The sequence below is a fragment of the Leptodactylus fuscus genome, chromosome 1, assembly GCF_031893055.1.
Source record: "Leptodactylus fuscus isolate aLepFus1 chromosome 1, aLepFus1.hap2, whole genome shotgun sequence".
NCBI classification, from domain to species: domain Eukaryota; kingdom Metazoa; phylum Chordata; class Amphibia; order Anura; family Leptodactylidae; genus Leptodactylus; species Leptodactylus fuscus.
In genome coordinates this window covers 209,422,753-209,450,072 of record NC_134265.1, presented here as the reverse complement: position 1 = coordinate 209,450,072, position 27,320 = coordinate 209,422,753, and the positions used below count along the sequence as shown (strand labels likewise).

Below are 27,320 nucleotides of genomic sequence, written 5' to 3'. Positions count from 1 at the left end.
GCTGGGGGTCTGTGCTTCGGGCACCGGCATTACTGGCAGTGGTGTCAGCTCTGTGCTGGGTGCCTGGGCAGTGCCATGTGCGCTCTGAGCCAATCAGAACCTCTGCAGCAGAGCAGGCGCCGTCCCTTGACTTGTTAAGCCCCGCCCAGTCTTGTTAGACTTATGGGCCCCACCCACACAGCAGACACAGGCCCCGCCCACACAGTAGATCATTTTGACTTGCTCAATTTATAAGTAGCTCAACCCCTGTACAAGTGTGAGCACCCCTGATCTAGAAGCTACCCTGCACTTCCTGCACTTAGTATATATATATATATATATAGTCATAAGGATACCAGCTGGTGACAGGCTCATAGAGCTTATGTTATTTGACCATATTTATTAAAAGATGGCTGGACCATTGTACCGAACATGCCCTCTAACCTCTTGTGTCTCCCTATTTCCTCATAAATCTTAAGCTCTCGTGAGCAGGGCTCTTACTTCTATTGTTTGATATGTTAATTTCTTTTTCACATAATAATGACTAATACTGTCTGTTCATATGTCCTCTGATATGTAAAGTGCTATAATAATACAGTTGTTGTTATTATTATTATTATGTAAACTATCTCATTGCTATACAATTTGTAAAAAAATTGTATAAAAATTATGAACCTGCCTGTATTCCAATATTTTACTGAACTGAGACATAGAAAGTTTATACCTCCTCTAAGATGGGGCAGTAAACTAGTAAAGCAAAGAGAAGTAGAGAATTACAGTGGATCCACTACCTAAATACAATGAGACCAGTTGGTTTCAATGGAGAGTTAACAAAGTAAGGTATTCTGGTTTAGATCATTGCCCTCCTTCCAGTGCTGATCTTTGGTTGTTTGATGTGCAGACATGTGGATATAATTTATGTTACTGTTTGATATGTTATGACTATTATCGTGCTACAAATCTTCACCTTATTTCACAGAGTAGCATATTTCACCAGAATGGATGAAATTTCACTATTTTGGACCCCTGTTTCTTCTTTTATTATTTTTTTGTAATATATTGTTTGAATGGTATGGGATGACCATGGACGCTGATGTGTTCCATATTCAGTAAAGTTTTTAGTTCTAATTTTTATATTTTCATCATTTTACAACTTCAGTTTTTCAAGAATTAGGCATATCTACCTCATGTATGTTCTTTGATATCAATAGATCATACATCTCTTCTTTGCCTTAGCTTCCTCGCTAGATTCAGATCTTGGATCTTTCCAATGAGATCCTGGTTAGTCCCTTCCCATGGCTTAAAACAAAAATGCTAAAATAAAACAAATCAAGTAGGACCTATCCTCCTACCAAGTTTTGCCTTCTTCTTTGCCCTTCTTAAATATGGTGTAACAGCCATGTGTTTCTATGACTACTCCAGTATCTCTTTATTCTTTAGATACAGTAGGTTATATATTGTCCTGTTAGCTCCTCCTTCCATAGTCTCTGTTTGGTGTATGGACAGACATGCGTAGTAGCCGAGGTGGTTTATATTGTGTTGGGGTCCATGTGAATGTTTATTGTTTTATTGATTTAACAGTTTGTCACTATGACACATGTTTAATTGATAGCAATGATTGATTATCTGTACACATTTTTTAGTTTGTAATATTATCTGAGTGATGCTTATATTTATTCATGTATTGATTGATTTACTTCATATGCATTTGCTTCACTTATATTATCTGAATGGTTTTATATCTATACTATGAATGTATTTGCAAATTTTAATGCTGATTATGATGATGTATTAATTCATTGATGTTTCCCATCATGCACTATTTATACCCGCTATAATTACTATGCCACTGCTTGAAAAAGCGCCAAATCTTGGGTAATAAAATCTAGATTTTTGGGCAACCATTTTGATCAATTTCAACATAGGACACTTACCTGCAAGACAATTATAAACAGGAAATAGAGGTTTGCTGCCCTGTGAAACTGCTCAAATATAGTGAGAGGAATAAATGTCAGGGCGTTGTATTTACTGGTCTTAATACTGTTGTCCTTGAATAAGAAAAACAAACAGGAATTAAATGATGGCAATTTAGTTTTAATGTGAAGTAGAAACATGCAGAACATTCTGTATTGGTTTAAAGCTTTTATCAAATATTCAGGTTAATTGGTAACTTTTACCAAAGTTACTAATACCAAAATTTTGAAAGAAAGACTTAGCACTAAGAACTACAATATAACTTTTATTAAATTATTTAAAGGGTCAAAGTGTCAATGATGGCTAAAATTGGATAAATGTACACTCCTATGCACAAAACATGTATATAATTATTATGATTATTATTAGTAGTAGTATTATTGTTTATTTAAAAAGCACCATTAATACCATGGTGCTTTATATTTGGGGGTTACATACAATACATAAAATATACAGGTAGCTATAATACTAACAATGACCGACTGGCACAGTGGGGTAGAGGGCCCTGCCCGCGAGGGCTTACAATCTAAGAGGGATAACTATATAGTTGTGCATAAGCACAAACTATGTACAGCCTAACCAGACAGACCCTTGAGTAAAGGGTTCATCAGGAGATCAAGCATTAGTAGAGTGGTGAGCGAATATGATGATAGTGCAGTAATAACTGCAGTTCCTGGTACCCTGATGGTGGACACATTCGTACATTAAGGCAAGAAAAACGTTGAGATGTCACATCAACCTTAGTTGCGAGACCATATCTTAATGGATGTGTATTGTTGCAAGATTATATGCTAATGGCGTGTATTATCGGCAGTACATGCCATTCATCATTACAGCTATATATACAGTCCTATAAAAAGTTTGGGCACCCCTATTAATCTTAATCATTTTTAGTTCTAAATATTTTAGTGTTTGCAAAAGCCATTTCGGTTTGATATATCTAATAACTGATGGACACAGTAATATTTCAGGATTGAAATGAGGTTTATTGTACTAACAGAAAATGTGCAATATGCATTAAACCAAAAACTATTATTTTTTAATTCAACAAGTTTTATTGATTTTCAGAATTTTATGGGGATACAGAAAAAAGAGAAGGGAAGGGGTACAGCAAATCAAAAGCCATTGTGGGCTATAAGTTAAACCAAAATTTGACCGGTGCAAAAGTATGGGCACCTCAACAGAAAAGTTACATTAATATTTAGTAGATCCTCCTTTTGCACAGATAATAGCCTCTAGTCGCTTCCTGTAGCTTTTAATCAGTTCCTGGATTCTGCATGAAGGTATTTTGGACCATTCCTCTTTACAAAACAGTTCAAGTTCAGTTAAGTTTGATGGTCACTGAGCATGGACAGCCCGCTTCAAATCATTCCACAGATGTTCAATGATATTCAGGTCTGGGGACTGGGGTGGCCATTCCAGAACATTGTAATTGTTCCTCTGCATGAATGCCTGAGTCGATTTGGAGCGGTGTTTTGGATCATTGTCTTGCTGAAATATCCATCCCCGGCGTAACTTCAACTTCGTCACTGATTCTTGAACATTATTCTCAAGAATCTGCTGATACTGAGTGGAATCCATGTGAACCTTAACTTTAACAAGATTCCCAGTGCCAGCATTGGCCACACAGCCCCAAAGCATGATGGAACCTCCACCAAATTTTACAGTGGGTAGCAAGTGTTTTTCTTGGAATGCTGTTTTTTTTGGATGCCATGCATAACGCCTTTTTGTATGACCAAACAACTCAATCTTTGTTTCATCAGTCCACAGGACCTTCTTCCAAAATGAAGCTGGCTTGTCCAAATGTGCTTTTGCATACCTCAGGCGACTGTTTGTGGCGTGCTTGCAGAAACGGCTTCTTTCTCATCACTCTCCCATACAGCTTCTCTGTTAGGGAATAGCCAGATGATAATTCCCCAGAAGCTGCTGGTGAACCCTGGAGGGAGGGGCACAAGGGACAGTGAGCCCTAAACTGAAGCCCCCCGCTTGCCCTTCCTATTGCCAGACCCTATCCTAGGTAATAGGCGACAACCACGAAGACAATCCCTCCCTGAATACGTGAAACACAAAACGCAGACAAGACGTACAACAACAAAGGGAGGTCAGGTAGCCAGAGTTCGGTAACAAGAGAGCGATGCAGTGCCAAATCGGAGTCAAGAGAATAGTCAGTAGGAAAGCCAGAGGTCAAGGATTAGCATACAAGTAAATAACAGCAAGAGATACCAGAAAGCTAGAGGCAATAACCGGCACCAGTGTGACTGTGAGCCAAGACTAAATAGGGAAGGAAGAACCCGCCCAGAACCTGACAGGAAGAAAAGCTGTCAATCACAGGCAAGACAGATTAACCACTTAATGAACAGAGGCAACCTTGGCAGAAGACGGGTGTGGTGCAAATCCAATTAAGGACTAGAGCCGTGTTCACACAGTGCAACTAAAAACCTTAAGCAGATTATCAAACTGCACACGCCTCCGGCACCGCAGCATGCGAGCAGAGGGTGGCGCAGAGGCCCGAACAGGCAGAGATGTTACATTCTCCTTGTGCAAAGTGCGCTGTATTGTTGACTGATGCACAGTGACACCATCTGCAGCAAGATGATTCTGCAGCTCTTTGGAGGTGGTCTGTGGATTGTCCTTGACTGTTCTCACCATTCTTCTTCTCTGCCTTTCTGATATTTTTCTTGGCCTGCCACTTCTGGGCTTAACAAGAACTGTCCCTGTGGTCTTCCATTTCCTTACTATGTTCCTCACAGTGGAAACTGACAGGTTAAATCTCTGAGACAGCTTTTTGTATCCTTCCCCTGAACAACTACGTTGAACAATCTTTGTTTTCAGATCATTTGAGAGCGGGCTGTCCATGCTCGGCGACCATCAAATTTAACTGAACTTGAATTGTTTTGTAAGGAGGAATGGTCCAAAATACCTTCATCCAGGATCCAGGAACTGATTAAAAGCTACAGGAAGCGACTAGAGGCTGTTATCTGTGCAAAAGGAGGATCTACTAAATATTAATGTCACTTTTCTGTTGAGGTGTCCATACTTTTGCACCAGGTAAATTTTGGTTTAATGCATATTGCACATTTTCTGTTAGTACAATAAACCTCATTTCAATCCTGAAATATTACTGTGTCCATCAGTTATTAGATATAGCAAACTGAAATGGCTGTTGCAAACACCAAAATATTTAGAACTAAAAATGATTAAGATTAATAGGGGTGCCCAAACTTTTTCATAGGACTGTATGTGTTGTGTCTGTCATATACAGTTTAATATGTGTTTGTACTTACACAATTCATAGTACTACTTCTCTTGTCCTATATTCTAGGTTTAATTTACAGTATCAGATCTTATTATACATATATGAAGGCTGCACACTACCACTTCTCTAGACCTATATGGTGGTGTCATTCTCAGTATCTGCCATGATCCAAGGTGAGGAGTATTATATGGGGTCACTTTTTCATTTTTCACCTCGGACAACAAAAAACGTAGCCTAAGTTTTTGTTTTCTGCAATGTTAAGTGACAACTTTTCTTTGTAATTTCTTTTTTTTATTTTTATAAATTCTTCATTTATAACAAAACAAAACATACAAACAGCAAAACAGGACCCTTAAGACAAAAAGGGGTCCATGACAAAGTTAGGAACCCAACAGAATATAGCAACCAACAACAGAACAGAGCAAAATAGTATACATATTGCAAGTACAACCACAATCAACCAGGCAAAGGAAAAGAAAAAAAGAGAAAAGAGAAGAGAAAAAAGAAAAAAAAAAAAGGGGGGTGGTGGTAAGGAGTCAATGAACGACCATGGCTCCAGGCGTGGGAACAGGGTCACCAGCACAGCCTCAACCCACCAGATCACGGTAAGATTGAGTACCCTGGAAGAGGATCTATGGCATCCAAGCTTCCATAAAGGCATCACGCGCATCCCTCAGGGACACCGTAAGATCCTCCATACACTGGATGTCATCCACCTTACGAACCCAGTGGCAGAGAGAAGGCAGGTGAGACGATTTCCAGAGTGCCGGTATACAAGCCCTAGCAGAATTGATCAAGTGTTGCAGGGCAGATCTGCAGTAAGACCGCAGAGGGAGGTCAGAGAGGTGGAGCAGGAAGAGGGCTGGCGTGCAGGGGTAGGGGAATCTGAAAGATCTGAACAGTCAGTTTGTGGACGCCATGCCAAAAGCCCCTCAGCGCAGAACAGCTCCAGAAAATATGCAAGAGCGTCCCCTCCTTTTCTTTGTAATTTCTATGAATTATAATTTACTATGGTGAGAATATAAACATAAACTTACAGCATATTTCTTCTTAGTAAAGAAAATAAATCTCTTCTTCGTAAATAAGTTATTAAATATTCTGTCATTTGCTTTGACTTCCCAAGTGAAACCTGCCCAAAAAAGCAACACAGTATTAGATACAGAAATCGATAGGATCCTCATTACCACCTCATTGATCTCTGACCTCATCTATACTTGCCATGTCCCTTGCACCTGTTCGGACCACAACTTAGTTATGATTGATATTGCTTTTCAACCCCCCTCAGTGCCTTGTCCCTCCTGGCGCTTAAATGATTCCCTCTTGACCAATATTGGTATACGGCAAGGAACTGCAGATGCCCTCCATAATTTCTTCACCCTTAACGCAGCCTCGGACATGGGTCTGGTAATAAGTTGAGGGGGGCCATAAGGTTACTATCTGTGGTTCACTCATAGCAAAAGGTTCTTGCTTAGGGGGCCACACGGTGGCTCAGTGGTTAGCACTGCAGCCTTGCAGCGCTAGAGTCCTGGTGTTCAAATCCCGCCAAGGGCAAAAAACCATCTGCAAGGAGTTTGTATGTTCTCCCCGTGTTTGCATGTATTTCCATCCCATATTCCAAAAAAGACATACTGATAGGGGAAAAAAAAAAAAGTACATTGTGAGCTCTATGTGGGGCTCACAATCTACATTAAAAAAAGGAAAAAAGGTTCTTGCTTAAAGCAAGAAAGGAACAAGGTTCAATTAGACTTAGGTCGCGTTCACACAGGGTATTTTGGTCAGGATTTTGAGGCTGTATCCGCCTCAAAATCCTGACCAAAAAGACGATTCCCATTGAAATCAATGGGAGCTGGTAAGTTCTTTTTTCTAGGAGCAGTTTGTTCCGGCTCCTGGAAAAAAGAACGGACATGTTCATTCTTCAGGCTGAATACACTCCCTCCTCCCGGCTAGGTCCATTCATTCAGGCCTAATTTGGAGAGGACTGCGTGACTGGATGCTGGTGCACTGTACCGGCATCCAGTCGCAGCTACCCGTATTTTGGACCAGAACCTGAGGCAGCCTCCGCCTCAGGTTCTGGACCAAAAAACCCCATTTGAACCCGGTCTTAGAGCCAACCAGCTTCATCCTTCTAGATACATAGCAAAATGTATTAGGGAAGTTAAATTACAGCTAGACTCTGTTTTAGCGCACCATAATGAGAAGGCTGTACACTGGACCCAAGCACTCTTATATAAGTACGCTAAAAAACAGATAAACTCTTAACTGCTAAATTGAGGATGTGTCAGAGGATGAATGCCATTTACCAAATTTGTGAGCCAGTTGGTACTAGGACCTCCAATCCTAGTTCAATATGTATGCTAAGTTTCACCAGTTTTACTTGAAACTTTGTTGAGCTCCCACTAAAACTGCAGATCTCACCCTTTCCTTAGTTGTGGATGAAATTTGTCACAGAAACTGTGACACATAGGACAGTCATATGTTGTGGATTTTTACACATCTTATATGTAAATGGAATTATGTTGTGTGGGGTCACAGAGGGACTGGGTGTACTTGTATGAGTGAAAAGGAGTATGGGCTAGGTTAAAGGCTTATCAAGCGTAAATTGGTGGGGTATTTAAGTTGGGAGGTGCTACATTGTATTGTTCTTGTGCCATGTTACACAGATAAAATGATGCAGAATATATGTCTGTCACAAGACATCTCAGCCAGTGATAGACCATCATTGTCTCGGTGGAGAGCAAGATGAGTAGCAAGGAAAGCAGAATGCAGCCCTGGGGCATATGGTATTACATATATCTTATTACCTGATTGGTCACTATTTCCATTTATTTCCTTTTTTTGGTTATGGTGTTGGCTCATCATCTTTATGTCAAAAGAATCTAAAAATAGATAGCAGAGTTTACATTAAACACACACTACAAGACAAACTAATACTGAATTTCATAACATTCATCTGAATTTTTCCATACAGCTGTTTGTAGGTCTGTTGTTTTAGCAGATCAGAACCGCTGGCATTAAAGTTGTCAGATTGTTTGTTCAATCCTTTTGACCATCACTGGCACAAATGTTAAAATAAAAGATTTCAGTTTTTTGAAGCAAAAAAAAAAACCACGCAGCTTTATTACTCAAAACCTTATTTCAACAGTATTTGAATTTGCCTCTAAATTCTGTGACCAGCTTAAAGGGATCCTATCGTTCAGATCAAATTTTTTGTCCCTAAGATGTAGGAATAGCCTTAAGAAAGGCTATTCGTCTACTACCTTTAGATGTCTTTTCCGTGCCGCCGTTCCGTAGAAATCCTGGTTTTCGCGGGTATGCAAATAAGCTCTCTCGCAGCGCTGGGGGCAGGCCCCAGCGCTCAAACAGCACTGGGGGCGTCCCCAATGCTGCGAGAGAACTCTCCAGCGCCACCTCCATCTTCTTCAGGAACATCCTCTTCACGCCTCTTCTTCTGACGCAGATGGTGAAACTTGTAGGCCTCTGGCAGAGCCGACATGCCCACAGACCACAAGAAAATGGCCGCTTACTTACTGTGTAAGCGGCCATTTTTCTTGTGCAGGAAAAATGAGACTTATAGGTGACGTCTCTGACTTTAATCATTCACATTTCCCACTTCCTCCAGCTGTGCCTCTGTAAAATGTGTAACACACATACCTTTAGCTCCTCACTGCTGAACCTCAATCCTGCTGCTACCTCAATGATATAATATGTAATAGAGAAATCCCTTGGAAATGCGTAATAACCCCGTGTGCCTTTTTAATTTAATAATACTGCTGTGTCCCCTTTAAATAATAGTACCCCTTAAAGGGGCTCTATCAGCAAAATTATGCTGTATATTACCGTGCATGGTGGGCGGTTCGTGCACTGTTCGACGTCATCTGCTGTCACGCCTTCCTCTTCTTTCTTCTTCCAGCGACGCCCCCCCTGTCCTGACTCTTACCCGCCTTGATCTTCTGTTCTTCCGGTGGGTTTGGTTCAAATCCCGCGCATGCGCAGTAGCGCTCCCTCTGGAGACGCTCCGGGGCCATTTTTGTAGTAGTTCTAAGTTCCCCTTAGAACTACGCGAGCATACTGTGCATGCGCAGTATGCTCGCGAACCTCTTCATTCTGGAAGAACAGAAGAGCAAGGCATGGAAGAGCCAGGACAGGAGGGCGTCGCTGGAAGAAAAAAGAAAAAGAAGGTGTGACAGCAAGATGACGTCGGACAGTGAACGAACCGCCCACCGTGCACGGTAAATATAATTTGCATATTCGTTTTTAGGGTATTATTTTAAAACGGGGGGGGGGTTAAAATAAGATTAGCGGTGCCTGAATAGCCTTTAAAAAGGGCTCATACAGCATAATTTTGCTGATGGAGCCCTTTTAATGAATAATGCCTCTAATTCACAATACCTAATGTATCCTCTTAAATTACTAATGCCCACGTGCCACCTAAAATTAAATTGACAAAGTCTCCTATTATTAGTTACACTCTTTAATGTCTCCTTGTGTAACTTATGCCTCTGATGTCCTCTTACATAAATATTACTCCCCAAAATGACTCCAATAAATAATGACCCCATGTATTAATAATGCCTATTAATAACCTCTTTGTATTAAAGGGGATGTCCAGGAATTCAACAAACCACAGACTGAACCATAAAGAAATCTATATATCTATCATACTCATCTGTTCCCTGTGCTCTGGTGTCCGCTGCTGCTGTCAGTTTTATTATTATTATTATTATTATTATTAATAATAACTTTATTTATATAACACAAACATATTCTGCAGCACTTTACAAATCAGAGGACATATGAAGAGACAATATGACAATATGACATTACAATGTGACAAAGAAATAAACATAAAAACAATAGGAGTGAGGGACCTGCTTGCAAAAGCTTACAATCGCTGAGGAAATAGGGAGGCACAAGAGGTACAGAGATTTAGGCTAGGTTCACACCTGCATTCGGGTTTCTGTTCGTAGGGTCCGCTTGGGGACACCACGAACAGAAACCTAATCCGTTTAAAAAAGTGGTTACCTTTGGAAACCTGCAGACCCCATAGACTTTCCTCTCTGCATTTTTAGAGTGGAATGGAGAACGGTATCCCTGAGCGGACATCAGCCTTAGCTATAAATAAAGAGTTATAGAAAACACCAAGAAAAATGGCACTGGAAAAGCTGAAAGATGCTGTGCATGAAACTGGGCAAAAGATTTTGGATGAGCAATAACAGTTGTGGCAGCTATGTTACCGCATTAAGTGGGTTTTCTTTATTCCTTATATGATACCTTGGAAAATTAAACCTAGCAGTACTTGAAATTTGCCTTTAATTAGTATACCAAGCGCACAGAACCTTGGCAACATCTAGTACAATGTTTACTAATAACTACCTAAGGGAAACAGCGCTCCAAGGTGACAGTGCAGGTTTTACTGCTATATAGACTTACTACTTAGTGAAATAACTTGAAAAAAATATTCTAAAGTAGACATTTAAAAAAAAAAAAAAATTGCTATCATTTTTTAAAAAATACAGGAAAATGTATATATTATTTTTTTGATCAAAATTGCAAAGTAAATTTCAAAATCTTACACTGTGCAAATCTAAAATGTAACATTTAGGATTCACTGTGTGTTCTTTAAGAACTACTATAACAATGCCACCACTGTTGTGGTTTTTGATATGTTTTTATAAAATGATGGATTAAAACATATAAAACTTCTCTTCTATAGTTAATCTGTCCTATGAAAGAGTGTGAGAGCAACCAAAGAGAATTTTCGAGCTGTAATTGTCTGCAGTCAGACTGAGAGGAGGAAGTAAAACCTCTGCAGATGTGGAACAAGGCAGGAAAGCAGTACTTTTCTCTCTGCATGAAAACACATGGACCACATTATAGTCTATGGGGTCTGTGTGAATTCTTAGCTAACCACTTTTTAATGCTTTCGGTATTCCTTTTGGGGGGTTCCCCAAGTCTACTCCCCGTACGGAATACTGAATCCAGATGTGAACCCGCCCTTAGGGCGGGTTCACACCTGCATCCATATAAGGAAAATGTTTGTTTTTGTACCGTGTTCCACTGAAAATCTGTATGTTGGAGAGACCGGCCAGAAGCTCAGAATGACAATCAATTCACATCGCCATACAATTAAACAACAGAGAATTGATCTTCCCGTGCCAAAACATTTCTGCCAGGAAGATCATAATATCACCCATGACATGAAAATTTTGATTATAAGAGGGAATTTTAAATCAAGGAAACAGTGACTGATTTATGAATACAAGTGCATGACCCTATTCAAGACTCTGGACAATGGATTGAATGCATCACATGGTTTCATGTCATTCTATACAAATCACTGAACTAAGACAGCCATACAGATAAAGAACCTGGGAACTGGGAATCCTGAAATCCTATCCCTATGTGTCCAGTTATACATAAATATGCAGCCTGCAGAAAGTGTTTTTAGATATATCTGAAGAAGAAGCCAGAGGAAGCTTCGAAATGTTATATTCTGTCATCATTATGAGTTAGCCATTAAAAAAGGTATCACCTACTGAAGACTTGCAAGTTTTTTGTTTTTTTACACCTGCATCCGTGTCCGCTTTAGCCAATCCTGCTGGGTTTCCGTCTTCTGCCCCGAGAAACTGGACTGGACAGAGAAACCCATTCACATGAGCGTTTTGTGCCTGTCCGTGGCGAAACCAGACCTGCATATCCAATTTTTTTTTTAAATGTAGATTGTGAGCCCCATAGGGATCATAATGTACTTTTTTTTTTTCCTATCAGTATGTCTTTGTAGAATGGGAGGAAATTCACACAAACACGGGGAGAACATACAAACTCCTTGCAGATGTTGTTCCTGGCGGGATTCAAACTTAGGACTCCAGCGCTGCAAGGCTACAGTGCTAACCACTGAGCCACCGTGTTGCCCCTGTGCATGTCCAATTTTGTATAAAAAAAAAAAAACGGTTTCGCCACGGAGAGGCACAAAACGCTCACAGGCGGTCACTTTGAAAACCCACTCAAGTGAATGGATTTGAAAACTGACTGCCAGGTTTCCGTCCCCTGTCCAGTTTCTGGGGGCAGAAGACAGAAACCGGCAGGATTGCCTAAAGCGGACACGGGCACAAGTCTGAACCCGCCCTTAGAGGTATGCACCACTCTTTGTTATGTTAGGCCAGATAGCTGCTCCAGCTGGCACAGAATCAAGCTTGGGGAATCTTTTCTTTAAAGTAAAAGGCCAGAGCATGTTTCTGTGTTCCACATTACATAACTTTGTACCACCCTAGGACTCCCACTTTTACTGCAGCTTCATGGTCCTCTGGACCATCTGATTTCTCACTATTATCCAATCTCCTACTTGTAAGGAAAGCTCTTGCAGCTTCCGGTTGACTTTGAGCAAGTGAGGTCCCAACTTCTGGGTCCCAAAGTCATACATCTCTTGTACTCATCTCTTTTCTATACAGGTCCAAGGAGTCCATGTACTAGTCTATGTACGAGTACTGTCAGGAGGAGGGGGGAGCATTCCTCACTGCTCATGGCTGGGCAGTAAGGAACGCCCCTCACAGTACAGTGCTGCATACAGTACTGTCAGGAAGGGCGTTCCCAGTTAGACTGTCAGGAACACCCTTCTGACAGTGAAGAGCTCTCGTTAATGGCACCAATAGCTCTTCCACTGGGGCAAATAATGGGAAAGCCAACAGTGCACTGAATTCAGCGCACTGTCGGCTTTCTAGCAGTATATAAAACCACATATGCATGAGGACATGAAAGGTCTGTAGCAGGTAATAAGCCCCAGGATGGGCCTCAGTTCTCTACTGGGCACAGGGCATTGCTGTACCACTTGAATCTTCAAGTCCATGGACTGGATCTCTTTTTTCAACACTACATGACCCAGGCACTTTACTGAAGCAGATGATATTTGTCATATTTCAACCCTTGATCTTCTAGCTAATTGAGAATCTGATCCATCTGCTTTGAGTGATAGTGTTCAGCTTCCATACTTGCAATTCTTTTTCCACATCTGTTTTCAAAGCAGCAGGAGAACTGTAAAACATCATCAAAAACTCCAAAGTCCAGCACTTCAGTACTCCCAGATGATCATTAAACTGATTTCCCTAAATTGTAGATCACAAGGCTAAAAAGCCATACAACTTAGATGCTGACATGCTTCAAACCAAAGTTCTGCCCATAGCATAACATTCTCAGGAAAGATTCCTAGTTATGGACTGCCCACTGCCTCCCCCACAGACTAATTAGGTTCATATCACTTTAAAATGATACAATTCTGCTATCAGAAACACTCTTGGTTCATCTCTCCCAAAAATACAGCTGAAGCTGGGTTCACACCTGCGTTTGGGGTCTCCGTTCTATGGTTTCCGTCTTCTGCATGCCAGAAGACGGAAACCATAGACCGGGTCCGGCCGTGCGCGGCGGTGAGCGTTCTATGCTCTCCGCCGCGAAACAGGATTTTTTTATCCGGACACAGAGTACTGCATGTCCGACTCTGTGTCCGGATTATAAAACCCGGTTTCGTGGCGGAGAGCCTAAAACGCTCACCGCCGCGCACGGCCGGACATCTCTCTCACCCATTCAAATGAATGGGTGAGAGAGACTCCTGCAGGTTTTTAGGCAGGAAACGGAAACCTAAGTACGGAGTGCCGCAGATGTGAACGAGCCCTTTCTTTGTCTCTAGAAGGTTTCTAGTGCATTGTATAGTCCAAAGTGCATCCATCAGAATTCATATAGCTCAATGGAAGTTATAAAGGCTGCCTTGTCTCAAAAGTGGAGAAGTATTGGGCCTAGTCGAATGCAGGCAGGAAACCCTCTATATCGGACAGCAGGTATGCATACTAAATGGTCTGGACCATAAAGTATCGGTAATTCACACAAAAATCCACGAAAGTTCTATCCATATATTTTACTAACATGATGAATGATGCCCACAGGCAATTATTGGGTTGAGCTTGGCTCTCCTGCATCTGCCTTAGCATTGTCTTTACCTCTTGATGCAAAGTTGGAGGAATCTGTAGGTATCATTGTCATATAGATCGAGCATCTCCAGTTGGATCTTGTGCTCCAGTGCTTGTATCAGTCCCAAGTCAGCTGTGTTAATAAAAGGAATTGGAGTGTACTCACGCCATGCAACTCTGCTCCTCCCTGGACATTTGAATCCCTTCCACAGACTTCAACAATATTTCACCAGTTGAATAAGTGGGTTCCATCATCACCAAGCACAGTGTGAACGCAGTCCCTTCTTCTTCATCTTTAGCAGGATCTTATGTACCAAGAGTAGCAGCTCTAGCATGGCTTTCTCTGAGGGTCCTTTATAGTGACAGGAATAGATACGGAAAAGTCATCCAGCAACGAAACGAAGATATGAAATCAGATTCTTCTTTATTTCATGTTCGCAGTTAAAAAGTAACAAATATTTAGCACGCAGTTTACAGGAAAAAAGCTCGCGTCAGACAAAATTATTCACATCCTAGCAGTGCGAGAAATTCATTAGCCAGAAGTGTACATGCTATTATTCCAAGCATGTTCATATATTCAAGTTCCTTGATATTCATTGGTCGGCTGTGTGGGTTCTTGCCCTTAATAAAGATGGAACTCCGATCATCACATATACATCTGCGCGTGCTCCAAATCCATTTACATGCAACGTTCTTGCCCTTAGTAAAAATGACACTCCCATCATCATGAATGAATCTGCGCATGCTCCAAAATCATTCACATATTAGCGATGTTCATGTACATGGAGGTCTACTTATAGGTAAATGTAACCGTGCACGACCTTAATTCTATTTATGTGTATATACTCTATGTAAACCACGTTTAAACTAATGAAGTGCTGTTCAGACGCACAAGATATACCATGACATCTGATATATATATATGTAACAAGAGTTATACCTACAGCCTTTGATGCAGTATTACAACTTAACCTCCATGTATTATATGGTTTGTACTATCCCCTGTACATTTATTATTGTGTATTTTTAATATGTTAAATTTAATAAAGTACAACATTTTTTCACAATTTTTTGAGATGTTTATGGCAGTTCGCCTGATTCAGGCACAGTAGAAATATCCGAAACGCGTCAGTCTGACGCAAGCTTTTTTCCTGTAGACTGCGTGCTAAATATTTGTTACTTTTTAACTGCGAACATGAAATAAAGAAGAATCTGATTTCATATCTTCGTTTCGTTGCTGGATGACTTTTCCGTATCTATTCCTGTGATTCCACTCCATGCTGAGGGAGCTATTCATCCGGGCAAGCTCGCAGACACACAGTGTATATCGGACTAAAAGGAAGCATTGGAAGGCAACTGCAGGAGGGCTGAGTATAACTTTTCCATTCCCTTTTTCCCATTATGACATAGTTTTATAGTGACAAACTGCTCCTGTTTCACAAACTCTACATTTGTGAAAGATGTTCTCCTGTTCTTCTTTTTGCTGCAGCAAGGCCATCAATTCCTGTAGTTCATTTGCATATTGTGACAGCATCTCTTTGGAGTATTGAGAACATCTACAGTAATGCGAATTCTGAAGACATGTCACAATATACTTCTAGCAATTCTAGGATTTGGTGAAACGCTTTAAACACCATGAGGCCATCATGACATGAGGCCATATTGCACAGTCTCACCCCTTCTAATCTCTTTTTCCAATCTTCCAATAATATGTCTTTGGGATTATGGAGACATTTAGAGCCAAAGACAATCTCTTTGATATTAACTTTAATATCCCCAACGAATCTGACAAAGCCTTTAAGTACCTTATCACATTTGTGGACTTCTGGCCCCAAACTACTTCTGTCATGTCATGATTTTCATTTGTGAGCCACGAGAATCACTTTTGGCTTCTAGATTGAAAATGGAGCTGAACAAGAACATAAAAGGATTTTTAATTAGTGTCTGTCTGTACTTAATTCACATAGTTGATCACTTGTATCCTCTGTCATTGGTTGTGGATTGCAATTACCATACAAACAGCTATTCTCCACCTTCAACTCCCTCCTCCGTCCTCCCGCCCCTCCTCTGACATCACTTATCTCAGCTGAAGACTTTGCCTCTTACTTTAAAACTAAAATTGACACCATCAGAGACAGTCTCACCCTACTCCCCCGACAACCCCTCTACCCAACTACTCGCTGCTCCCCATCCCTGACCTGTTTCTCCTCCATCACTGATGAAAAACTCTCCTCCCTAATCTCCAAATCCCACCTCACCTCCTGTGTGCTCGACCCGATCCAGTCACATCTCATCCCCAAATTCACTGAAGTCATTACTCCAGCCCTAACCCATTTCTTCAATCTATCCCTAACCAATGGATCCTTCCCCTCAGCCTTCAAACATGCCACTGTCACTCCTATACTTAAGAAACCGTCCCTTGACCCGTCCTCTCCTGCAAACTATCGTCCCATCTCACTGCTCCCATACGCCTCAAAACTTCTTGAGCAACATGTCCACTCCGAACTCTCCTCCTATCTCTCGTCCAACCTGCTCTTTGACAAACTTCAGTCAGGCTTCAGATCCCAGCACTCCACTGAAACTGCCCTAACAAAAGTCACCAATGACCTTCTAACCGCCAAAGCCAAGCGACATTACTCTGTCCTCCTCCTCCTCGACCTCTCCTCTGCCTTTGACACAGTTGACCACTCCCTCCTGTTTAGAAATTCTCTCATCCCTTGGTATCTCAGACCTGGCCCATTCCTGGATCTCCTCATACCTCACCGACCGCACATTCAGTGTCTCCCACTCGCACACCACCTCCTCACCTCGCCCTCTCTCTGTAGGTGTCCCCCAAGGCTCCGTCCTAGGACCCCTCCTGTTCTCCATCTACACCCTTGACCTGGGCCAACTCATAGAATCTCATGGCTTTCAGTACCACTGCTATGCCTATGACACCCAAATCTACATCTCTGGACCAGACATTACCTCCCTGCTGGCCAGAGTTCCAGATTGTTTAGCGGCCGTAGCCTCCTTCCTCTCCTCCCGCTTTCTGAAACTCAACATGGAGAAAACAGAGTTTATCATCTTCAGCCCATCCTGTACGGCCCCTCCACCTGACCCATCTATCAAAGTTAATGGAACCACAATTACCCCTGTCCCACAGGCCCGATGCCTTGGGGTAACCCTGGACTCTGACCTATCCTTCAAGCCACATTTTCAAACCCTCAACACCTCCTGCCACCTCCAGCTCAAGAACATTCACCTCTTCCTCACCCAGGAAACTACCAAGATGCTCGTCCAGGCCCTCATAATCTCCCGCCTAGACTACTGCAACACCCTTCTCCATGAACTCCCAGCTAACACCCTCGCCCCCTCCAGTCCACCTTAAACTGCACTGTTCGCTTAATCCACCTCACCGCCCGATCTTCATCGGCTGCTCCCCTCTGCCAGTCCCTCCACTGGCTACCTATAGCCCAGCGAATTGAGTTCAAGCTACTAACGCCAACATACAAAGCCATCCACAACCTGTCCCCTCCATATATCTCTGAACTAATCTCCCGCTACCTGCCCACACGTAACCTCAGATCCTCCAACGACCTCTTACTCCGCTCTGCTCTCATCCACTCCTCACACAACCGTCTCCAAGATCTCTCTCATGCATCCCCTATACTTTGGAACTCCTTACCACGACACATAAGACTGACCCCCACAATCACAGGCTTCAAGAAGGCCCTGAAGACTCACCTATTCAGGAAGGCCTACAACCTCCAATAACACTATCACTGCACTGCCATCTGTACAGTCTCCCCCTCTCCTTCTGTCTCTACCCCCTTCCCTCATAGATTGTAAGCCCTCGCGGGCAGGGCCCTCTACCCCACTGTGCCAGTCGGTCATTGTTAGTATTATATCTTCCTGTATATTCTGTGTATTGTATGTAACCCCCAAATGTAAAGCACCATGGAATTAATGGTGCTATATAAATAAATAATAATAATAATAATACAAATGGCATAGGAAAACTATTAAAGCAAAACCCCACGATGACAATGAACAAAAAAGTTTAAAACAGAATTATATAATATAACGTATATACGATGCATCACACCTTCCCTTTTTATGATGTGTCATGTTGGAACTCACTAACAGATCATTAAACAGGCACATTTCCATATTGGGTCCAATACAACAGTCCACCTCCTTTCCAGTTTTCCTGATCTCCTATAGCATTATCAGTTGATTTCCTGTGATGAGAGGGCACAATGTTCTGCTGCCAAGAAAGCAGGGTCCCAACAACTCTACCAGGTCTAACTATCTTACCTTAGATGTCACATGTGATCCCAGTGGTCATATGGATCATATCTAAGCAATCCATCCTCCTGCCCCATGGCTTACATGTCAACTTGAGAGTTAATGTCACCCTTCCCAAGTCCCCTGTAAACTGGAATTTTACCTGTACCTTGTTCCTCTGGTTCAGGGTACTTATTCAACCAATATTCACTCCATCATCAGACTTGTCCTGGGATTCCTCTGCTACACATTCTGGGTTTCCCACACTAGTATCAGATTGCTGTGCAACTGGAAAATCCTGGCAGGTTGTCTCATGGGAAGTCTTCATCAACCCATACACATGTATGAGTTTCTAGAAATAATACATTTTAGGGTATAGTTACTACATGGGGAGCCTACCCCAAAATCATCACATTATCCAATAATTACAAATATCTCTACATTGTTGCATTGTTTAAAAGACTCGACCTCTTTCACAATGGACACTAGGTTCAACAGAGTATCACTTTTCCCTCTTCTGGCCAATCACCCACAGGGCAAGCATTTGCCTCCCTATCCAGTTTTCACGAATTAAAGAAGCAGCTTTCCTATTTGGGTTTTGTGTCAGCACAGTCCTGTAGCTCTGCTAAGCTGGGGTTGTCATGTACAGTGGCCTGAAACACCTGGCTTTGCATAGCTAAGGGATGAGTTGCAGCAAAAGCCTCACTGGGATCCCCTGTATAGTTTTGGGACATGGGATGCCCCCTCCCCTCCATCCTCCCCAGATGAAGGGAATGAGTCTGCGGCGAAACCAGTTTTTTTAACCGGACACAAAGTCGGACAATTAGATGACACTGCACACTTGTGAGCCTCATGGGAAGTACTGGAAGGAAAATGACAGAAGTTCACATTATGTAACCACCAATTCTGTTTGGAGACTAGTTTGTGGGACATGCTTCTAGGCCAGTTTTGAGGTGATGTTGATCTGGCCACTGAAGTAGTACAGACAACATTGTGCCTACCGACATGGTTAAGTGCCACCCTAATAATAAGCCTTAGGTTACAAGAAAACTGAAAAGGCTTCTAAGCAAGAAAAAGAGAACATTTGCTAGAAAGGAGTAAACTGTAAATAAATTTTAGTTTTTTATCGAAACAATAAAAAAAATGTGATTTGTCTCAGATAATCTAAAATGGCCGCCGCCATTGAGCAGAATACAAAAGAGACAAGCGTGTGACTCAGATTGTGATGTTTTTGCACCACCTAACATCAGCTGACAGCCTCTCAACCAATAGACAGTGTTGCAACCCAATGGAGGGAATTGAAGATGGTAGTTATAGTTGTGGTGGTGATGTCACAGGTAGGCCAAATAACTGATCAACTCCTCCAGCCTACCTCTAGGCCAGACACTGATAAAAGGGGTTTGCGAGATATCTGATGGTGTTAATTTTTTCCCCAGAGCACTTACAGTTGGAGAGTGGTCCTTTCTTACCCTGAGTAGTGTGGTGAAGAGCCACTTGTAACGCATTCAGCATCCTAATGAGAGTTGTAGTTTCCACTGTGATAGCTATTGCCAGACTTGAGATGAGAAATTCCCAATTCCTAGCCAGCATTCCACCTCCTCTGCCATTGCTACAGCTGCAAGTATCAAAAGGCGTAAAAGCAGCAGCACTCAGGCCCAGTACTGTATATGTACACCTCTGGCTGATGCCTCAGAATAGCGGTGTCACTGTCTCCCTTTATTATCATGTTCGATTTACTGTACTACTGGTGATGCAACCTGCTACTTCTACCACCGCTCAGCCAGGCATGTCCTGCGCCCTTATCCATTACATCCCACAACAGAACACTACTGGTGCCACAGTGTTGACAATTGAATAAAAAGAAAATACATATTGATTTCACACCTTTAAGGGATCATTTTGTGTTGTAGTTTAAAAAAATAAATAAATAAATAAATAAATAAAAAACAACAAATCTTCATCACTTCTCAAGTATCTCAAATCATCAAGAAAGCCTAATCTTTCTGCAAGACTACTATTTTTTTGCAATAGAGCAGCCATAAAAGTCTATAAGACCACAGGAAAGCACCTTTCCCCAATAAAGGGGTAATTTTTGTAGTGTTTTAAATGTTAATATGAACTGTAAAACTCTGAGTTTGTATCCTCTGCAGCGTACAACCCAGAAAAGGAGACCAGGAAATGAGGATTAGGATGACACTGGCTGTGCCACCTGCTAGGTCGCGGACGCTTCTCTCTCATCCCAAACCAGGGCTGTACACAGCCAAGGGGGGTCCTGCAGCTCTACCTGGTGTAGGTGGTAAGTAGTCTTTTTTCCCCCGGGGCACTTCTAGTTGGGAGAGGGGACCTCTCCTAGCTGAACCGGTGTGATGGTGTTCAGAAGAGCCCTTGATGTTAATGCATGTGCTGCAGGGTAAACCAGAACTCGTTTATTGAACAACTTCAACAGATTCACCAACAACCCCATGTAAAGTTTTTCCCTAAAGAGAAGTCAGCACATAGTTGTTGTCTACAAAAATCCCACATCAAATTAAGTGCTATATATACCAGGTATGACTGAATCCCTCATACACTTGCTAGTGCACCTAGACAAGGTTTATCATTGAATTGTTGTTGTCTTAAAATCATCTCTTAAAATAACAAGGTTCATTGCTATACATCAGTCCCCACCATACTCTAAATATTTACTGGCATCACGTTATGAGTTAACCTCTTCTTAACCAACATAAGGCCTAAATCTGCATATAATGTGATGCTCGTAATAGATATTGGTGGACTCATTCATCATGGACCCGGATGATACACCCCCTGTCATAAGTTTTATATCCCATCTAGTTGTAATAGTATATACCTCCATAAATTTTGGGGTAAAACAACACACTAAATAAACACGTCTTGTTAAAAAGTGACCATTCAGTCCTCAAATGATATGGATACTGTGATGTTAATGTGCTCCATAACTCGATGGGATGACAAAATAAAGACATACATCAATTCACCTCAGACATCCTCCAACATCACAAAAACGCATGGAATGACAACTGTTCGTTAAGACCTCTTGGCCTCATAGTTCCTAATCTGAAGATCCACCGTGTTTCACTTTGTAAAACACGTTTATCAAAATTTCCTCCCATGGGGGATGGTTTAACCACCTCCAGTACTTGAAAGCTCAGGGCCCTAGGATCCCCTGTATGGTGGTTGATGACATGTTGTGTTATTGGTGCTTCTGCACTCCTATTTACATCCATCACGTGTTCAAGGATCCTTCTTCTTAACTCACGCACAGTTTTTCCGATGTATTGGACACCACATGCACATGTCATCAAATATTCAAGTCCCTTCGTTTTGCAGTTTGCTACTGCTTTTAATTCATATGACCTCCCTTGCTCATGGTTTGTGTAACTGGTTTATAAATTGACATGCTCTGCATGTACCACACTTGAAGGTCCTTTACGAATCCTCCTCCCCAGTCATGTTGAATTCATTATGGTTTCAAAAACTGTGTACCTTTTGATCCCTCAAATTTGTGCCTCTTCTATACGTAATTTATGGATGATCACCCACCAGATGTCCCACATCTGGGTCTGTTCGTAATATCCCCAAATGCGTATCCAATATCTTACGGACCTCACGATATCCTACACCATATGTTCCAATGACTCGTATTTGCTCATCCAACTTGGCAGCTTTCGGGTTCAACAATGCATGGCAATCCGCCACCGCTGAGTGTTGGTATGCTTTTACAAGGCTGGTTGGGGTTTTATGGGCTGGTTGGGGTTTTATGGTTGGGGCACAGGCAGTTCTATATACTGCTTTCCCGATCTGTGCCCCGGGTAAAGAGCTATCGGTCCTGGTACCGCAGCTCTTTACAGTCAGAAGGACATTCCTGACATCCAGTCAGGTACGTCCTTCTCCACAGCAGCGCCTATCGTCCTATACAGTGTGAGAGGGGAGGAACGCCTCCTCTCCTCCTGATAATTCCTCCCCGCTCACACTGTACAGCGCGATAGGTGCTGTTTTGAAGAAGGACGTACCTGACTGACTGTCAGGAACACCCTTCTGACTGTAAAGAGCTACGGTATCGGGACTGAAAGCTCTTTATCCAGGGCACAGATCGGGACATCAAAATCCGCCTGCAAAAAAAGGCCCGAAGCCACTTGCTTTCTTTTCCTGCTAGCAATTTTTGTGTGGGGGCACAATGAAAAATGGATGAGAATGGTTGGAGTTAACATAGAAGTGGACGGAGCTAAATTTGTCATGGTGCACTGCACATTCTCTCTTTCTGTCCTTTGAAAGCTTGGAGGTATGCATTAGATAAGCCCAAGCTATGAAGGGGGAGGTTGTGTTCTGTCTTCACATAGTGAATAGAGAGATTTGGGGTTGATTCCCCTCACAGCCTGCATACACATCTGCAAACTGTTTCTCTGTGGAAAGGACTGATTTTGAAAATCTGAAAGTCTTCTATGTACTTGTATGTACTTCTGGCTACGTGTGCGATTACAGATGAATTATTATTCAAAGACAGCAGGTGGCTTTCCTGACTGTGCTCCTAGATTTGTTTCCCTGTGTTTTAGCCGCTTGCTTGTATGTATTTGCATGTATTTGCTCTGAATTTGCAGTCAAGTGTTCATGGATATCCTATATTATAATATTACAACATACTGCTAGGGGAAAAAACATTATTCATAGACAAATATTATAAACATATTGTGAACACATAGTAGTAAATATTATTGCTACATAACCACAAATTATAGTATTATAAATATAGAAATAGTGCAAGATGAATAATGTCCCCAATATAATGCCAAATATAGTGCTCAAAACTTTAATTGCTCTCACAGTAAAAGTATCTATCTTTGTGCCCCGGGACATAATAATGACCCGTTTCATGCACACTGCACTATAGAAATGCCCAACCTAGTGAACCCAATCCTGGAAAATAACTCAAAGGGGTATTCCCATGAACATAACCATATTTCAATTTCTAGACAAAAGTTAAGCATTTTTGCAAAAAAAAAAAAAAATTATAAATTTTGCAGCCTTTTAAAGGGGCTCTATCAGCAAAATTATGCTGATAGAGTCCCACATATGCGTGAATAGCCTTTAAAAAGGCTATTCAGGCACGTAAATGTTATATTAAACCCCGGTCCCGTTTTTAAATAAAAGCATTAAAACATATATGCTAATCTTACCTAAACGTAGACCACGGGCGGGGATGCACGATGTGACGTCAGCTTCGGGCACGCCTGCCTCTTCTGTCTTCTTGTAGTAACGCCCTCTGGTTCCGTGTCTTCTTCCAGCTTCTTCTCTTCAAATCCCGCACCTGCGTAGTAGCGCTTCCCTCCGGAGCGCTACTGTGCAGGATCACTCGCGAACTGCCATTAAGTAAAATGGCGAGTGAGCCTGCGCAGTAGCACACCGGAGGGAAGCGCTACTACGCAGGCGCAGGATTTGAAGAGAAGAAGCCGGAAGAAGACACTGAACCAGAGGGCTTTACTACAAGAAGACAGAAGAGGCAGTCAAGCTGACGTTGCATCGTGCATCCCCGTCCATGGTGCACGTTCAGGTAAGATTTGCATATATGTTTTAATGCTTTTATTTAAAAACGGGACCGGGATTTAATATAACATTTACGGTACCTGAATAGCCTTTTCAAAGGCTATTCACGCATATGTGGGGCTCTATTAGCATAATTTTGCTGATAGAGCCCCTTTAAAGATTTTCTCTAACTATCTTAGTGGTGAAGTCTTTTGTCTTGATTGGTTGCCAATATATACGACCCTGAATGCAGAGACTTCTATGGTCTGGGACTTGTTAGAAACCTAGCCATGATTTACTTATTGTGGACAGGTTATCAGGTAGGAACACTACATGTATGAGAAGATGACCCGACTACAATAAGAACATCATGGCTGGAGTTCAGAATAGAACTTCCTGCATTCATGGCCGTATCCATTGACAAATGATCAAAACAACAGATTGTTAATACTGAGACTAAATCTTTAAAACTTTGCAATTTTAATTGTTTATATTTTTTAAATATGGTGTATGGTGCTCTTCTATAGATAAATTTTGCCCCTCATGGTCAAAAAGTGCCTATGGCCGCTGTAGAGCCAAAAAGAGATCCCCAGATCCAAATAGTGCCCCATTACATCCAAATAATGCCCTCATACATCTCAGGGCTCGTTCACATCTGCGTCGTCGGTCCTTATTGCAGGTTTCCGTTTCCTGCATAAAACAGATGCAGGAGACGGAAGCCTGCAGGAGACTTTCTCACCCATTCATTTGAATGGGTGAGAAAGCTGTCCGGCCGTGCGCGGCAGTGAGCGTTTTGCGCTCTCCGCCGCGAAACCGGGTTTTATAATCCGGACACAGAGTCGGACATGCACTACTCTGTGTCCGGATAAAAAAATCCGGTTTCGCGGCGGAGAGCGCAAAACGCTCACCGCCGCGCACGGCCGGACCCGGTCTGTGGTTTCCGTCTTCTGGCATGCAGAAGACGGAAACCACAGAACGGAGACCCCAGACGCAGGTGTGAACCCAGCGTCAATAATATTCCTATAGATTCAAATAATGCCCACTTAAAGCCAAATAGTTTCCTTAAGAGTCAAATATTGACCCCCAGATCCAAATAATGACTCCACAGACTCAAATAGTTAACCCAGACACGGGAAGAGTCAGTTTTCAATATCAAGTAATCATATCTATATTTGTAGATAATTAAAAGTTAAACATTTTTGCAAATATAAGTAATTAAAAATTCTGCAAAGTTTTAAAGATTTTCTCTAACTTTCTTAGTAGTCACAGTCTGTTATCTTGATCGGTTGCCATGGATACGACCACTAATGCAGAAACTTTCTATGGTCTATTTGTATTGTCAGGAACCAGCTATGATTTTCTTATTGTACCTGGGTTATCAGGCAGGGACACTACATGTATAAGAAGATATCCTGGCTACAATAAAGAAATCATGGCTGATTTTCTGACCTTAGAAAGTTTCTGCATTGGTGGTCATATCCATTAACCATCCAACCGATTAAGATAACAGACTGACACCACTAAGAAAGTTAGAGAAAATCTTTAAAACTCTGCAGAATTTTTAATTGCTTATATTTGCAAAAATGTTTAACTTTTAAACATCTACAAATTAAAAAATAATTATGTAGATGGGAATACCCCTTTAAGGAATGGTTTGCCAAAATCAGATCTGATCTTGGACTACTTCACGCAAAACTGGGCTTCCTGGAAAACATTCCAATACCCAGACAAGTATCACTGAACAGAGAGCTGATCTTAACCCCTGGTGTAAATGTCTTCCCCTTTCCTGAGACGTCTTGGTCTGCACCCTGTTGCTGATCATCTGCAGATCCCTATGGTTAATTCCTACTGTATTTGGTGTAATTGTTATTGCGTACTGCTGTATTCCTTGTTGCTCCTTCCTATTTCATTCCCCATTATCCCCCACCATTCTCCCTCTACCCCTCAGTTGATTGCCCTTTTCCTCTTATAGTTTTCGTGAGGGGTACTATGGCTTTCACTGTTATGGTTTGTGTTCTATATATTTTTTTGAAAACTGATCAATTAGAATAAAAAAAAAGACACACAATTTATCATCTATTGAAAAACAGTTGTGGATACAAAAGGCTAAAAAACTGTATGTGATAACCCAGTCAAGTGATTGAGTTGAGTTTGCCACAAACATTAGACGAGTATTGCCCCGAACCCACCGATATTGAACCTTATGCTTACAAAACTGGTGCACATAACAACTACCTGTGTTTCTAACTACTGGTCAGTTTCCAGCTTTCATTTTTGACCAAGTGATACATTTTATAGAGAAAATATATCTAAGGCATATATATTAATAAAAAAAAAAGCACTATTAAGTCTCCTTCACACGAAGTATACGCTGGCTGATTGTTCCGAATCAGCGGCGTTAAAACAGATCCCATTGCTTTCTATGGGAGCCGGCATACGTGTGCTTCCCACACGTTCACAATCAGCCAGCGTATACTCCGTGTGAAGGGGCCCTTAAAAAAGATGATGCAAAGTATGTTACACAACAGATTCACCACCAAGAAGGTCTTACTGCACATTCCTTACTCAGCAGTTAACATGTTAATGATCTTCTAACATCAACATGTATTTGTCATAGTTCTCTGATAGGATGTACATGAATCTGAATATTTATAAAGTAATTACAACAAATATCAGCTTACCAATGATGATAAACAGCAGAATCTGTGGCCTGCCAACTATCTGTAAACTTGCAGCAAGAATGAACCAAAGCATAACAAAGGATGATGCCGTGCATAGGGTTTGTCACACAAGCTCCACCCTTTAGATCAGTTTCCAGGCTTCCCAAGGTAATGTTTCTCATGCACCTGTTCCAGTGTATTACAAGTTCTGCACGCACAGCTATTTTTTTTGTACAATACTCTTCCTAGAATAATTGCTGTAAGCTACTTATAGAGAACATACAAAGCGGGAAATCTAAACCCTGACAGTAAATAATTGTGGAGTAATACAATACTTTCTAGGGTTGGAAGATGTTGAATTTTTACAATAATACATCAATAAGAAGATTGAAAAAAAGTTATGTAATTCTCAAGAACAAAATAATTTGTAGGGACATTTAAACATTTTTTTAAATTGTGGAAAAAACTCTGCAAAAAGACAAAATGTGAAGAGAAGTAACAAACATTGATGAACTAAAATGAACATCAAAAATATGAACATAGAAAAAATAAATCACTTAAGCGGCTTCCACACTACTGCTGCTGTCCGCCATGGGGTTTCCATCCTAAACCCCTGAGAAACAGGACAGGGGACAGCTTGCTGATGGTCAGCTTTAAAACACATTCATTTGAATGAGTTTTTAAAAGGTG

At 41.6% G+C, this 27,320-nt stretch overlaps 1 protein-coding gene across 1 annotated transcript in view; it reads right to left on the bottom strand.

The window, feature by feature from the left end:
* Positions 1-26,672, bottom strand: part of LOC142214095 (phospholipid-transporting ATPase IK-like) — a 164,883-nt gene extending 138,211 nt beyond the window's left edge. The window contains exons 1-4 of the mRNA XM_075282847.1: positions 26,652-26,672; positions 8,011-8,085; positions 6,247-6,338; positions 1,914-2,027 (exon numbers count right to left, since the gene is read on the bottom strand). Coding sequence (XP_075138948.1) covers positions 1,914-2,027; positions 6,247-6,338; positions 8,011-8,068 — 264 coding nt within the window. The 5' untranslated portion in view covers positions 8,069-8,085; positions 26,652-26,672. The remainder of the gene's footprint in view (positions 1-1,913; positions 2,028-6,246; positions 6,339-8,010; positions 8,086-26,651) is intronic.
* Positions 26,673-27,320: the final 648 nt, after the last annotated feature.